This window comes from Marmota flaviventris, chromosome X, assembly GCF_047511675.1.
Source record: "Marmota flaviventris isolate mMarFla1 chromosome X, mMarFla1.hap1, whole genome shotgun sequence".
NCBI classification, from domain to species: Eukaryota; Metazoa; Chordata; class Mammalia; order Rodentia; family Sciuridae; genus Marmota; species Marmota flaviventris.
The window spans coordinates 54,899,525-54,915,520 of record NC_092518.1 but is presented as its reverse complement, the minus strand read 5'-3'; the positions used below and the strand labels follow the sequence as shown (position 1 = coordinate 54,915,520).

Sequence of the window (15,996 nt, the reverse complement as noted above, 5' to 3'; positions counted from 1 at the left end):
GTGAGAGCTAGGTAATGAAAAATACCTTATGTTGACCTGTCTTGTACAGGGACTCTCCATTGGTCCGTCAGCAGCAGAAGAAACAGCAGGGAAATGGTTAAAAGAATGAATTCTGGGTCCTAACCTAGATCTTGACATCTGAGAGTACAAATATGGATCCCAGTGATCTGTGTTTTTATTTTTATTTTTATTTTTTTTGTCTTTTTGTTGTTGTTGTTGTTGTTGTTGTTGTTCTGGGAATTGAGCTCAAGGGGTGCATTACCACTAAGCCACATCCCCAGCCCTTTTTCATGTTTTATTTAGAGCCAGGGTCTTGCAGTGTTGTTTAGGACCTCGCTGAGTTGTTCAGGCTGCCTTTGAAATTGCTGTCCTCCTGCCTCAGCCTCCTGAGTTGCTGGGATGGATTACAGGTGTGCACCACCATGTCTGTCTGTGATCTTTGCTTTGAAGAGCTGTGTAGGTAAATCTGATGCAAGCCCATATTCCAGGACCACTGGTCTAGTGTAATGTAATGGACCTGGAGATTATTTGTAGGGCGTCTATATATTCTATTTGCATATGTTTGAAATTAAAAGAACACAGGCTTCTAAGTAAAGGAACCACAACCCAGATGTGTTACTGAACAATTCTTAGTAAAGTTTCAAAACAGTTAAACACAAACATAAACACTCTCTCTCTCTCTCTCTCTCTCTCTCTCTCTCTCTCTCTCTCTCTCTCTCTCTCATACACACACTCACACACACACAAACCGCCCCCCCCACACACACACAAACACACACACACTTTCAAATGGAGAAGAACCTTGATTCTGGAACCAACCTGAGAGAAAGAAACATCACACCAATCTCCCTCATGAGCAAGACACAGAAATCCTAAGCAAAATTTTAGCAAGCTGAGTCACCCAGCATAAAGCAAAGATAATATAAGCATACCTAAGTGACATTTTATCCTAGGAGTGCAAAGCTGGCGCAGCATTAGAAAACGAGAGATGGAAGGGGGGCATCCCAGAGGTCTGTATTGCTAATGGAGTCATTGGGTTGCTTGCTCTAGATGCTAATTAGATGCATACATCTAAGTTTTTGAAAACTCGCTGTGATATACCCTTACGGTGTCTACGTTTTTGTCGGTTGTAAGGGTAATTTTACTCCAGGTTGGGGAAAAACCTATCCAGGTCAGTCAATGTATTCATGGATTAAATGGCTACTGCTTTGTTGATTTCCACACAGGCAGTATCTACTTGAGTTTGCAGGATGAAATTTTGAACTGAGGAATGAAAGGGACATTGCTGCATGTGGTTAAAGGGAAAGAAGTGGAGGCAAGTGGAAGGAAGGAATGGAGAGAAGCAAAGAGAGAGGAAAGAAGGAAGGAAGGAAGAAGGAATGACCTCATGAAGGGGGAAATGCAGGGAGACAGTTTCTACATGAAAATTCTGACAGTGTTGTCTTTAAAATCAGGAGCAATCTGTAGAAGCCCAAATCTGTCATCTCTGTTAGATGTTGCACCGGGTGGCAAAGCCGGTACTGTAGGAAGCCCATAGGATCAATTGAATTCTCAATACTCACAGATTCCTGGGATATCCCAGAATATCTATATCGGAAGGTTGAGATACAATAGTGTTCGATATGATGGCTGACTTTGTGATCAATATGCTTGTTAAAAATTCAGATGCATTTCTATCATCTCGATCCAAAAAAAAAAGGATTGCCATTGTGAATAGGCACCAAACACCAGGACAGCAACACTCTAGAGCATCCTGGGGTAAAGACAATAAATGAAGCAAGAGATGTGAGTGTACAAAAGGCAAAATTGAAAGGTACGTGAGAGATGAAAACGCTCAAGACCCACATGAGTGGAGAGACCATCCTGGTTGATGAGTGAGAAGGATGGATATCCTATAGATTCTCAGTACCCGCTTAGTTGATCCATAGATTCTGTCAAACTGCAATCCAAATCCATGACCAGTGAGAGCGCGCCAGTGGAACTTGACAGGCAGAGCTTGACTTGTATTTACATAGAAGAGCCAAAGACAAAGAACAGCAAAGATGTGTTTGGACAGGATGAATAAGATGTAGGTTCTTGCCTTAGCCAACACATCGAGTGCTGCATTTTGAGAAGGGGAACTGACAGCATGACAAGTAAAGGAGTTGAAAATGCAGGCAGAGCACCTGTGTCACCTCAAAGGGAGGCTAGTCTGGGAAAGAGCTGTAGGGAGAACAAAGCTCACCCCCCACCCTGGGAGCAAATGGCCTGCCTGGTGAAGTGGGTGCAAGAAGCCACTAGGAGGCGAGGGGGCGCGACCGCGGTGCGTCATGCAGTGCGGGAGCATCAGTGGATCTCGAAGCTCATTGGCCAGCGGCCACAGGGGTGGGAGGTAGAAGGCACTGCTGGAAGCTCATTGGCCTTCGTGGAAAGGCGGGAAAGGGAGAGGGAGCTGGAGCAGCAGAGGGACCTGGGTCTTCCCTCAGGTCTCTTATAGCAACTGATCAGTCCCGACCTTCTGGAGGCTGGGGTAACCACAGGCCAGCATCAGGGATACGACCCTCCCTCTCCATCCTTCTCCTCTATCTTCCCTCTCTCCGTCCCTCCCACTTGAGATCGCCAATTCCTTCCCCTTTCCTCCACCTCAGCGGGGGTAACCGATCAGATCCCGAGGTGCCACCCACACCTATCCCCAGCAGAACCCATCTGGGGAGGGTCCCTTGTCCTGGCACCCGATCCCTGAAATCTGGCCCCTTTGGCAGGGCGAATGCCCATGCCTTTGGTTCTGAGGTGGGGCAGGATGGGAATGATTGGGCTGGTGAGGAGGTGGGATCATGCCCTCTGGAGAGGTCAGAGTGGGCAAGCAGTGAGGGCTGTGGGAAGACAGGGAAGAGAAGATCGTGGGCGCAAGCACAACTGTCGAATTGTGGAGAGGGGAGTGGAAGATTGCTGGGGGGCTGTGGAGGTCAGGCGTGGGTTTGAATGAAAGCAGAGCGGGAGTGTTGGTCCAAGAGGAAAATTAGTGCCCCCAGGGGCTGCCTGTTGGCTAGGACAGGACCTGGCACCCCATGGAGGGCTCAGCAAACATCTGTTGAATGAAGAGGGTTGGGAATGAATGAAGAAATAAAGGAAAATAAAAGTGGAAAGAGGGTCAGGGGTTCAAGAGAAGGACATGACTCTGTGGGGTGCAAAGGGGTGATCAGCTTAAAGGGCGAGCAGGGGAGTAATTAAGATTAAGGTGGGGTGCAAGAGAAACCAGAATGGAGTGTGAGGGAGGAGGAAACTGAATGTCGGGCATCCATGAGGCTATGAGTTGAGCGCAGGGCCTGTGAGATCCTGTGCGGGAGGGAACGGGTGCAGGAGGTTAGGAAGACAACTGGGTGCTGAAGGGGACGCGAGGATTAATAATATTTGGGTTTAGCAGAGCTCAGGATGGATGTTGCATTAAAAGGGGGCAGCAGTAACTGTCCCAAAGGGGATGTGGGTGTGCATGTGTGTGCCTGAAAACGGGATGCATGGCGGAGTGAAGGTAAGCAAGGAGAATCATGATCAGATTGAACACATGAGGGACCCGTGCCAAGAGGTTGAAGAGAGGAGGTGACATGAGAGCGGGGCTTCCTGGGGAGGAGGCTACATGAGTAAGGAGGTCGGGTGAAGGTTGGAGAGAGCCATGGGGAAAGAAGGGAGGGCAAATTGATTCATGTGGTGAGCAGGATGGAGAAGAAGAATCCAGCCACCTGAGATGGGGTTCTCCAAGGGCAGAGCGAGTACACTAGGGATAGGGGATGGTGTGGCCATTCTGATCTCCGCTCCTGACCCTAGAACCATGGAGCCCAAAGACATACCTGCTGTGCCCTGCTGCCCCTCCGACTCCAAATGTACCACAGGGCGTGAGACCGGAGCCCCGTGGGGGATTGAACTTGGCCCCAGAAGAGCTATAGGTCGCTGTGACCGCTGCCACAACCATGGCATCACTACCAAAATCAGGGGCGAAAAGCATTTCTGCCTCTTCCGGGCCTGCAAGTGTCACAATTGTGCCTTCTTCTCGTGAGTATGGTGTCTGACAAGGGGAGGGGTCAGGCCTCCTCTGCATGCAACTAACCCTCAGCCTTCTATCCACCACTTTAGGGAGCAGCACAGGGCCTTGCCTGCTCTGAGTGCCTTGAAGAGGGAGCGGGGCGCACGGCTCAAGAGGCACCTGGCTCAAGGACTGATAAAGACCATGGCTGCAGCCCCCAGATCGCACCTCCATGTCAAGAAGTTGGCCCTGGAAGCAGGCATCCCGGGTGAGTAGGAGTGTCTCCTGCCAGGGAGGGAGGTCTGAGTCTGGGTAGAGGAAGCCTGAGCAGCTCTGTGGCCAGTCCTACCACCAAATCACAGCATCACCTGGGGTAAGGAGTACCTGGGCCTTCGATGGTCCGAGGATTTGACCCACTCACATTACCTGCCAAGAGTTTGTAGGGAGGACAGGTGTGGTGGCTCAAAAAGGCCCATGACAAGATGCGACCTCGGGGGGGGGGGGGGGCATATCGGGTCTGGCCAGGGTGGTGGTGGGTCTGGCCAGCTCATGAAAGCTGTCCCTGGTCTTTTACAGCCGGGAGGGACAACACCATGACCCAGCCTGAGGCCCTCACTTGCGGACCCCCGCAGGAGGTAAGGAGAGGCTGTTGCCAGCCGGGGAGGGTGCCACCCAGCCACTGCTGGGTCCCGAAGCCATGGGTTCCATTTCCAACCCTGCCACTGACTTGCTGTGTGGCCTGGGGAAAAAAGTCACTTGTCCCCGGGGCCTCAGTATCCCCTGAGGTAAAAAGAAAGGTAAGACGGGCCAGTCTTTCGAGGTCTTCGGAGCCTGACATCCTAGGCTCCTGTCTCTGTCCCCAAACATGCTCATACCTCCTCTTGCCACAGCCGGCCTGGTGCCTGATTCCACTCTGTGATCTCTGCCCCTGCAGGAGGGCTCCCAAGGGCCTGAGCCGTTCAATGGGCCCCCAGAACCTCCATCTGTGCCCTACTCTCTGGCGACCTTGGATCAGCAGCTGACTGGTTCTCTTTCTGGGGAGCCCCACAGGCACCTTGTCCTGCCCAGCATGTGAGTAGAACGAGGACCACGAAGCCGGCTGTGCCTTGTGCTCTTGTGTGCCCAAGCTCGTGCTTGGTGCCATGGGAGGCAGGAGGAGGAAGAGCAGGATGAGCAGGAGGGGTGCGGGGGGGGGGGAAGAGGGGGAGGAGAAGGGGAAGGCAGCCTCTTAGACTGAAGGGCAAAGTCTGGACTCTCCCAGCCTTGCCATTTCCTATTCGTGATACCTTGGACAGATGACTTTATGGCCCAGAGCCCCCTTTTCCTAGCGGGTGTGAAGGGAAAAAGTCCACCCTACGCCCCCAGCATTGGAAAGACGACTAGCACGAGGTCTGCCATGCAGTAGGTCTGCAAGATGCGAGGACTGTTGTTGCACAGGAAACAGATGGGTGGGAGAACCGGTCCTCTTGGCGGAAAAAAGGGGCTGTGATGAGGGGCAAGGCCAGAGGCCAGTAGAGAAGGCTTCCTGAAGATGAGCCAGGCTTGTCCTTTGAGACCCATGGGGATTGTGTGAAGTGGAGGCAAGAGCCAGCCCCAGCAAGGAACAGCAATCCCATCTCTCCAGGTGCTTTGCACATGAAAACTCAGACAGCTGTGGTGCGATGCCCATCACCCTCGCGGTGGCCCTGGAGGGAAGAGGCCAGTAGGAATTTGTGTCTGGGGAAAAGGGTGTACAGGAAGGAAAACAGGCCAAGCCGGAGAAAGGACTTGCCCAAGCCACGAGGACCGATGGCCCCGCGGTCACTGGGATTCCCACATCCTGATATTGCAAAGTCCTGCCCTCTCTGTCTACTGGTGGTGCGTGTCCGCCAGAGGGTTTAATCCCCTGGCCTCTCCTCTCCTTGTTTCCAGATGCTCGAGTCTGCTCCTCCAGCCCTGTGCCACCCCTGACCCTCTTCTACTGCAGCCACAGGTCCTGGGAAAGAAGCGGGCTCCAGACCCTGGGAGGGACCGTGCTTAGTGGTCGGGAAGAGCAGAAGGCCTTGGGGGTGGGGGGTGGGGGCTCGAGGGAACTGGGGGCTGAAGGGGCGCTTGTCCTGGTGGGAGGAGGTGTGGCTCCCCAGCCCCCATGCTCTCACACCCCTTTCCTTTGCAGGTCTCCAATGCCTCCGAACAGGCTTCCCTTTCTGCCGCCTTGGAGTGGCAGCGGAAGCTGGAGGCAGCCGAGGCTCTGCTGGCTCTGAAAAACTCTTCTTGGGACCCTCCTGATTCCATGACCCTGCACCAGCCCTGCAGCCCACCAGGTAGCTTGCTCCTTGAAGGGTGAACATGAGGTGGGCACCCTTGGGAAATGGAGGCGGGGCCACGTTGTGGTGAGCTGCTTCTAACTGGGAAGGCAGGATGTGTGGGTCCAATGTCCCTGGCACGGAGGCCCTGAGGGAGGCTGGGACTTGCCATGATGCTCAGCACATCATATGGAAGCTCGGGGTCTCCTGCCTCCCAGCCCAAGGCCCACGCTCCAGTCCCCTGCGGTGTGCTGCAGTCTGGGGAGGAAGGCATAAGGAGGTGACAAGGGCCTCTCCTCCGGAAGGAGATCTGGTCCCTGACTTCAGGGAACTGCAGCCTGGACCCGGAGGCTGGATGCCTTCCCAAGCGGTGTTTTAGACATGCCCCAGAGTGGAAGGGCTGGAGGAGCTCCCAGGAGGGTTAAACACCCAGGGAGCCTGGGAGGGAAGGCTGGGCAATGCTGCACAAAAACGGTGCGCGGATCATGGTGTGAGAGGAAGTGCTGGAAGAGGAGGGGATGGGGCTGGAGAGGTTGCTGATCACGCGTGTCTGGCAGGCTGGGCTTGGGAGACCAGACCAGCCAGCGTGGGCGGTGCAGAGCCAGGCACTGTTTCTGACCTCATTATTCAGAGACCTTATTCAGAGACCCCAGGCTTGCTCCAAAGAGATGTGGTGGGGGTGGCTGTGACGGTGGGATGGGGTGGGAGGCGAGACTGGAGATTGGGAAAATCAGACCCCTTGGAAGGGGCCAGTGCCATACTCCCAGGGAGCAGATCTGTGATTGGGTTGGGCAGAAAGGGAGGGGGGAGCTGGGCGGGGACCTGTATGTGACCTGACCCTGCCCCCTTCCTTTCCCTCTGAAGCTCCTGCAGGAGAGAGAGGACTCCAGGCTCCCAGCCCTCCTCTGCGACCCAGGCCTGCCAGCTCGGTGTCACTGCCTATCGGACATCTGGGGTGCATCTCCCTCTTGACCTAAGAGCCCCGCGGAGGAGGCCTCGCCACAGCACTGCCTATTTGGGTATCCTGTTTCTGAATGTGCAAAATGTTTAATGTCCAAAATGCTTAACGTCTTTTTTTAAGCCTTCAGGTGTTTTATAAGCTTTCAGACCCTTTTTATGATGTGGGGCAACTCTTTGATTGAGGTTGGGTATTCTTGTACCTTCCCATCCCTTATTCCTTTGGATGCTGGGGCCTTTTTATGTGTCTTATAAAAACAGGATTGCGCAATCAATCTGTCAGCGGGGTTCTGAGTGGGTTCATATGCCAGTGTTTTCATGTGTCTTGTGATTGTGCACTTACCTGTGCACCCATGTACGCACCCATGCATGTGGAAACAGGAAGATGTTTTCACTTTGCGTCTAGGTTTGTGTGTGTGAACAAATAATAAACCCTTGTTGTTGTAAGGCACTGAGAAATATGGGTTGTTTGTTACCACAGTATAACCTAGACTATCCCCACCCTAACGGTCTGTTTCAGTTCACATTATCGGAAGTGAGAGTCACTTGGGTTTTCACAAGGCTAGAGAAGGGCATGGTAGAGGGGAAGGAGTAGCAAATTTATCCACTGGGTGATGAAGTACCCACCCTCTGCCTGGAACAGACTGTTTTCAGTAGTCTGGAGGGCCACGGATCACCGTGCCCGCGGGATCAGGCCGATCAGGTCAAGGAGCAGAGCAGAGGCCAGGCGGGCTGTGGCCAAGTGAGAGTGCATGAGGGGCAACTGCCGTGGGGCTCCAGCCAAGGGCTTCCATGCAAGAAGGTGGGCTCATTGTTGCCCAACCTACTGCTTTTTTCAAGAGAAGATGGGACTCTGGATTTCGAGGTAAAATGACTCCATTTGTGAGCAGTGGCACGGGTTTCCTCTTTGAGCCCTGTTCCTGTGGGCCAGAACAAACAGTGCTGCTGGACAATCTTGGCTGTGGGGAAACCAGTGCATTTCTAGTCCAAGGTGAACTTTACAGTGGGGGAAATCGAGGCCAATCGGGACAAGAAGGATCCAAGGGGGGAAACGAATTCGAACTGGGCCCAACTTTTGAAGGACCCACGAAATATAAGGGAGAGTCACCACCTCATACTTGCTCTGTGCTCGCTCTGTGCTAAGCACATACAAACTCACAACAACTCTGCAAGTGAAGCATTATTCTTAAAAAATTTTTTAGCTATAGATGGACACAATACCTTTATATCTATCTACCTACCTATCTATCTATCTATCTATCTATCTAATCTATTTATTTATTTTTGTGTGGTGCTGGGGATCGAACCCAGGGCCTCACACATGCCAGGCAAGCACTCTGCCACTGAGCCACAACCCCAGCCTCAAAGAAGCATTATTCTTGCCATGGAATCTGTGAGGAAACCCATTCAAGGAGGGAAAGTGACTCACATCAGCATTTTCATGGGAAATTTGAGCAAATATCAGGGAAAGTGCCTTGTCTTTGTCAGGCCCTAAATTAGCTGGTGATTTATTCTTATAAGGCATCAAACGAAGGGTTCAGACCTCAAAGCAACAGCAGCAGTCAGAAGGCCTTTTCAAAAGCACGTGGCCCCTCTATTTCCCACCCAAGGTCACAGTATGTAGTCATCGATCAGATGTCTCTTCCCTGCACCTGTTCCTCTATCCTCTGCTGATGTTCTAAAAAAAATGGAGGAACTGCCCCGCCCCCCACAAGGCAGGCAAGGAAGCTCAGCTAGACACTCCTGGACTTGGCCTTTTCCCCATGCTTGTTACGTCTCCATGTCCTTCCCTGCCCTGATTTTACTCCAGACAGATTGATGGAGATGACATGGAATCACGAGCACTCATCTTCTTGTTGTTCATTTGGTGTTTTATTTGTCTGTTTCTTCATTCGTTTTGGAGCCCCAAGAAGTCAGGTTTCTCCTATTCTCTGTGCGATGGGGAGGGGCGAAACAAGCATGCACACATCACTGAGGACTCAGAGCAAGATGGAAGTCCGTCTCATACAACCGATTCTTCCTAGATGTGTTACGTGCATAAATGGTCCAAGGCCCTCCTACACCAGTGACAGATAAAGGGTTCCCCATATTCCTGAAGGGAGGGAGCAGAAGTACTGGAGAAAGCCCAAGACCCTACCATGCAACTATGTCCCAGGCACACCATGGACCCCACGATGGGTTGGGTACAAGAGCAGGTGTATGTTGGTAAAAGGATACGGCAGGAGAAAGGGGAAGAAAAGAGAAACAACGTGCAGAAGTGGGGGCAAGGAGTGAGGCCCTCTCTGTTTCTTGAGGCTCACCATCCTTTACATGCAGGGCTGTTTTCAGACTTGACACAGCTGTCACACACGCACACACATAGGCACGTGAATGTGCACGCTCACATGGATTTCTGTAAAGTTTAGCACAGGCTGTTTCTGGTGTGTTTGGGGAACCTCAGGACGCCTTTGTAAATGTTCACTATCACGTGTTCTTGTGTTTCTCATTTTGTCACGTACCACCCCAGCTGACAGGTTGAAAACATCACGGTAAAGAGCACTTTAACAGTTATGTCTTGAATCTCTTGGGTTATGTCACCACTTTAGCTAGGCCTGAGCATACCCACCCTATCTGAGCCTCCAGAGTGACTCGATCTCACCTGGTAGGTGAAGAGTTAACAACGGGGTCTCTGGGGTTAGGGGAGGGTGGGGGGATGTCTGGCACTGTCCCCTTTGCTGCTTGTGGGATCCAAAAGGGATACCAGTGAATGGTGTGTGGGGAGGACACACATTTCCACCATTGAGATGCAATAACTGTAAATAACCTCGAGAACATAGATGATAGTGAGGTGCAGGAGAATGATTAGGGATTGGTGAATTTCAAGCAAGTATTACCTTTGTTTCCCATCTAGAGGATGTGATCGTTACTTCATATGATTGGGCTTTTCATAAGGGCTGTATTCAACAACTGGCTCTCAAAAGCCTGAAAATGTAACAGTCAGCATGTATGGTCCAGTAGGAGCTGGCTCCAGCACTCCTCTGATTTTGACCTTGGCCCAGGGAGACCAGTCTTCCAGAGTAGGCCACGTGAACAATGCACGCACACAAAGGGTTGTGACTTCTGGTCTCTAACCACGAACGGCTTCACACATGTATGTGGGAAAGTACTATTTTTAACCCCTCAAATGGAAGGGCTTGGGACAAACATTGAGCTGAAGGAACAGCCAAAAGTGCTTATGTGGGAAGGTGCACTACTGGAGGGGGCCAAAGTGGGTAGACGTGCACGGGAGGGATGCCAGGATTGGCGAAGCCCATACAGGGGTGCATTCCCCAGATTTCTTAAAGGATAAGGGAATGGGGGCCACTGGTGTCACCTGGGCCCTGCACTTGTATCTCTCACGAGACAGAGAGACATTCTTTCTTTCCCTCCTGGTGCTTAGATCCATGCTACACAGGGTCCACAAACTCCTCTGTTTGCCTTCTTTTTTTTTTCCCACTTTAAAACACATCCTTGCAAATACTTGCTCACCAGATGGAGAACAGTGTTATTTCAGGGAATGGATGCATTGACCATACGACAAGGGGCCTTGTGAAGTGTTCAGAGCCAAATGCTTGAATCGCCTTTTCAAAAGTGTTGCTTTTGCTACCGTGTTCTTTCAGCGAACGGATGTGCGAGCCACAATGGAATGCATGTAGTGAAGTGCTTAAGCCACATGAATAGAAGCAGTTACCCAATGTGAAAATAAATATCTGTGAGATCACTCCATAGTGCTCTGCAGAGACACCCCTTATTCCTTTCAATATCAACAGAATGGATGTGCCATGGCATAGTCCAATAATCTTATGTTGATGGATGCTTTGACTCTTTCTCTACTTGCTGTTACAAACCCTGGCTGCACTGACATAATCTTTACTATTTTTATTGCTATATTTTGGAATGGATCTGTAGATGTATTATTGCTGCTTAAAGGGTAAAAATCACAGGGTATCTTGCTCACTACTGTCAAATCCCCCTTCAGAAAGGTTGTGTCATTATCCATTCCCCATCAATATCTGACAGCAGAAATTTTCCCAGTGCCTCACCAGGAGAGCTGCCAGAAGTTTTGATTGTGTTCACCCCATAGGTGACAAATGACATGCTAGTGTATATTTTAGCTTGCATATCTCTTGACATTGCACAACTTTTTCGTGTGGTTCACAGTCATTCTTGTTTTCTTTTTTGGCTAGGCTCTCTTAATTTATATTTTTGGCCCAGTTTCTACAGAGACTCAGCTTTCTTTTCCCTCTACAAAACACTCCTTTATATCTCAGGGATATATTGGGAGAGTTGCCTCTTTCTCTGATGTAAATTGCAAAACATTTCCCCCTATTGCCGTGCAACATTTTTTACGTCGTGGTGTTTTGGTTCATTTCATGTTTATTCTGTCATCTTTATCAATACATTGACTTACTTCTCCTGGAGATTTCCCATTCTTAAGTTACAGAGGATTGACACTTGAAACACTTACATGGTTTCACACTTTACATTTTAGACTGCAATCCATTTTGTAATTTATACCCATTTGTGGTGTGAGCCAGAGTTAGGGGTTCCCCACGGGAGTGGCATTAGCATGACGGTGGTAGAGAAACCCATGCACACGGGTGAGAAGTGTAGAGATCAAGTGTGAAGGCACAGTACATTGGCCACGGTTAAAAAAAAAAAAAAAAAGGAGGAGGAGCAGGAGGCGGAGGAGATGGAGGAGCCAGAGGAGGAGATGTTTCTACTGAAAGGTGTATTCCCAGAACGGGGCATAGCTCTAGTGCCCACCCTCTATTCTACACAGTCTAGAGCAACCGGGAGGAAATCTTTAATAGCGGGCTCCTGTCCTGGGACTTCCAGGAAAATCATGTCCGTCATCCAATGCTCTGGCACATCTGAGGCCTGCGTGTTGATATAGATTCTGTCTCTCCTGACTTGGAAGTCGGAAGCAACCTGAGACAGAGTTTGGAAGGCCCTGAAGACAGCCCAGCAGGCTTCAGGAGCTGCATGCAGTTCCATAGGCAGGCACCTGGGGAAGAGAGAGATCAGAAAAGGTTGGAGCAGGGGTCATTGAACCTCCACCAATTGGAGAGCCTCTTCCTATGCACTGAGCCAGAATGAAAAGATGGGGAGAAGCGGTGGCTTCCTCAAATACCCAAGTGCCAACAGAAGAGTGCAAGACATATAAGTCAGCACAGAAACATGGGCCAATCAGAAGAACCCAACAACTTCCAGAAGCTGACCTTCAAGAAACAGGGACATATGAGCAGCCTGACAAAGAATTTGAAATGCCCGTCGCAAACGTCTTTGACAAGCTGAAAGGAGACACAGGTGAAGAGCTGAACGACTCCAAATACAAACCGAGAGTGTGTGTGAACACATCTGGAAGACTCACACTTCCTGGTTTCAAAGCACACGTTACAAGACTATGGATTTCTAAAGGGTATGAAGTCAGAAAATCGGCCAAGGGAATAGAACAGAGGAAAGATAGTGTAATGAGCCGGACATAACTTTACTATGTTCGTATATGAAGGCATCCCCCGTGAGACTCCACATCATATACACCCACAAGAATGGGATCCTGATTACAATAAGTTATATTCCATGTATGCATAATATGTCAAAACACACTCTACTGTCATGTATATCTAAAAAGAACAAATCTTAAAAACAGGCAAACTATGGGATGGGAGGAAGTGTTTCCATATCATGTATTTGAAAAATGGTTGACATCCAGAATGAATGGTGAAGTCCCACAACTCAAAACAAAAGTTCTAACCCAGTTTAAAAAAAAAATGGGCAAAGGACTAGAGTTGGGTTTTCTCTGAAGATGAGGAACAAATGGCTGAGAAACTCCAGAAAAGATGTTCCAGGTCACTATGCATCAAGGTCATATGCATCTAATCCAGAATGAGAATTCGCATCACCCCCATTAGGATGACTGCTCTCACACAATAAGAAAACAGGTGCTAGCGAGGATGAGGAGAAATTGAAAGCCTTGGAGAGTACTGGTGAGGATGCCAACCACTGCAGACTTGAAAAAGGGTACTCACGTTCCTCGAAAGCTGAAAAACCGAACCACCACGTGATCCTGTGATTCCCCCTACTGGGTATATAACCCCCCAGCCTGAAAGCAAGGTATCAAGCAGACATTCAAGTGGCTGTGTTTGAAGCAGCATCACTCACGAAAGCCAACCCAGTAGCCCAATGACAGGTGAATGGATGAGCAAAACGGGGAGTCCATATGGAAGGGAATATCATTCAGCCTTGAAAAGGGAGGGAATTTGCACACATGCTAGGACATGGATGAACCTTGAGGAACTCAGGCTAGGTGATGAGATGTAAGCCGGTCACAAAGGCACAAACGTTGTGGGATTACACTTGTAGAACATGTCCAGAGTACTCAGATTCATTGAGTTGGAGAGCAGAATGATAGATACCAGGGGCTAAGGAGAGGGGGAAAGGGAAGTTGGTGTTCAATAGCGTTTCAGAAGAGTGACATGAAAGGGGGCATTGGAAACTTGTTCTGCAATGATGTGAGTATACTTAATATTACTAAACTGAACACCTAAAAAGAGGTAAGAGGGAAGGTGTATGTCCCCTGTGGTTGCTTTTGTTTTTTCTTAAGCACCAAGAACACACACACACACACACACACACACACACACCACACACACATCTTTCCTCACGGATTGGAGAAATCATCTTGGTCGTGCATTAAATTTCCCTGTGCGTGTGAGTCTATTTCCAGATTTTCTATTCCATTTCTTCAGTCTGCCTATGAATGCACAAATACCAAACTGTTTTAACGTTTGGGACCTCAGATTTCCAGGCAGCAGTTGGCTTTGTGACCTCAGTCACCTGACTGTTTCAAGAGAAGCTATCCACTTTCATTTTGTCCGGCTTCTTCTTGTTCTGAGGAAGAAAGTGACAGCATTCAAGCTCTGTACAGATCAGAGGGTCGCTTTAAGTGTTGAAGTCACTGTTCCAGAAGAAATTAATTTAATACACGATCAGGTATGATTTAAATAAACTTCTTTATTTTAGGCTAGTTGTAGTTTGAGAGTGGAGTGGAAGGATGGTTCTGTGATTCTCACAATCCCCGGTACCTAACAGGTGACGTAAAATACAACTAAGCATTCGTGTCACACAAATTTGTGGGTATGGTTTCAGCTATGGTTTTGGGTCACTCTGCTGACTAGAGTAAGAATGTCACAATGATGGCATTACTACCTAGCGGAAGCAGGATGAGATACGCAGAACACCTGGATGTGGGTTTACAACACACGCATATCACAAAATGGTCCACATTTTACAAGAACAGATTCCAACACAGCAGTAGACATGAAACTCCTGAGACTGTTAGGCCTCTGTCAGAGGAGAAAAGTAATGTGGGTAAAAGGGACTCAAGGAACAATCCAAACCCAGGCGGTACCTTGCAGAGATCAGAGGTAACAATGTGCACCTAACCCAGGATTATAGTTGAGAACTCCATCCTCAATTTTTGCAGCCATGGAATCATACGCAGAAAACCAGGAGAAAGTATTGAATTGGATGTCTTTCCTCCTGCCTTGGTTATGGAATTCGGATCGTCCTTCCCACTGAGATACCTAGAGAACTGGTACACACAAGGAAACCAACATTTCTCAAATCACTAGCCAGCTGGTGAAAAATGGCCAAGCCAAGATCCTTTGGTGCTGCAAACAGACAGATAGCAGCCTGCTACCGGCTGAGCGATGTTTGCCAAGATGGGCAGAGAAAGCTGAGTGCAAAGGAGTCCTTCTCGAAGCCTCTTAAGGCCAGGATGACAAAAGAAGAGTCTACAACCTGCCAAGGGTAATGGTTCCGTGCTCTACTGGGTGACAGTGAGTATGGAGCAGCTTTGTGGGATCCGAGTCATTCATAAGGGCTTAGTCTCTGATGACACATGAAGGTCATTGCAGAAGGCTAATGCCCTGCCCTCAATCTCCACGAAGTTGCCACTGAAAATCTGCCCTGGAAGAATATAAAATCAACCAAATCTTCAAATAACACTCACAAGGGGGCTTTGTTTAGGTGGTTTTAACTACTCAAGACCTTTATTAACAGCTGCTTGCAGTCTGTTGAGTTTTTGAAAACACCAAGTTGTAAAGTTTTATTGCAAATAAAAATGATGGGCAAAAATCTATCAACTCATCAGGCACAAAACGATTTCAGAACCTTTAAAGGTGTATTGAGGGGGGAAACGTCTTTTTAGGAAAAAAAACACGTTTGTGATGATCAAAAAGAGACATCTTTAGGTTAAAAAACACCAATGATAAATTAAAAGAATAACATAGTGCATAGATAATGCAGGTGTTTCTGTTGATCTGGCCAATGGGCAAAAAGCAAGCCCATAAGGTCCTCAGCTCTGACCTTTTGTTCATTTCTTCCTGGGGGAATATCCCATTCATCCCTTCTTGTGAGAAACTAAACCTGAGGAGGGTAGAGGTGGCAATCCGACCTTTGTCCTCCAGGCTCTGCTGGGCCTTGGGAGTGCATGAATTCTCCTCTGGTGGATCACTTGCATCTTGTGGTTTAGGGACTGCCCGGGCATCTGTCTGGGCCCTTGAGTTGCAGCAGTACCTCTGTGGACATGGCTGCTAAACTTTGGTCTCGTGTCCCTGCTTTCCTTAACCTCTTCATCGCAGCCCTCTCTGGGCTGTCTTGGGTGAGCAGCGCACATGCAGCTCACCAATTCATATCCAGTCTCACCGGTCTACCTCACTCCCCTGCACCCTG

The 15,996-nt window shown here is 49.3% G+C and overlaps 1 protein-coding gene across 1 annotated transcript; it reads left to right on the top strand.

Annotated features, from left to right (window-relative positions):
• Nucleotides 1-3,805: 3,805 nt before the first annotated feature.
• On the top strand, nucleotides 3,806-6,323 carry LOC139703133 (doublesex- and mab-3-related transcription factor C1-like). Its single transcript, XM_071606070.1, has 6 exons — nucleotides 3,806-4,026; nucleotides 4,108-4,265; nucleotides 4,574-4,632; nucleotides 4,932-5,022; nucleotides 5,909-6,045; nucleotides 6,153-6,323. Exons 1-6 carry the CDS (start codon nucleotides 3,806-3,808, stop codon nucleotides 6,321-6,323), a joined length of 837 nt encoding a protein of 278 aa, XP_071462171.1.
• Nucleotides 6,324-15,996: the final 9,673 nt, after the last annotated feature.

What these genes read in the sequence shown, in the direction of transcription:
- LOC139703133 (XM_071606070.1), top strand. Translation starts at nt 3,806, where the DNA reads ATGGAGCCCAAAGACATACCTGCTGTGCCCTGCTGCCCCTCCGACTCC. An exon ending in CTTGCGGACCCCCGCAGGAG is followed by an intron (nt 4,633 to 4,931) that starts GTAAGGAGAGGC and finishes CTGCCCCTGCAG; the next exon opens with GAGGGCTCCCAAGGGCCTGA. An exon ending in CTTGGATCAGCAGCTGACTG is followed by an intron (nt 5,023 to 5,908) that starts GTTCTCTTTCTG and finishes CCTTGTTTCCAG; the next exon opens with ATGCTCGAGTCTGCTCCTCC.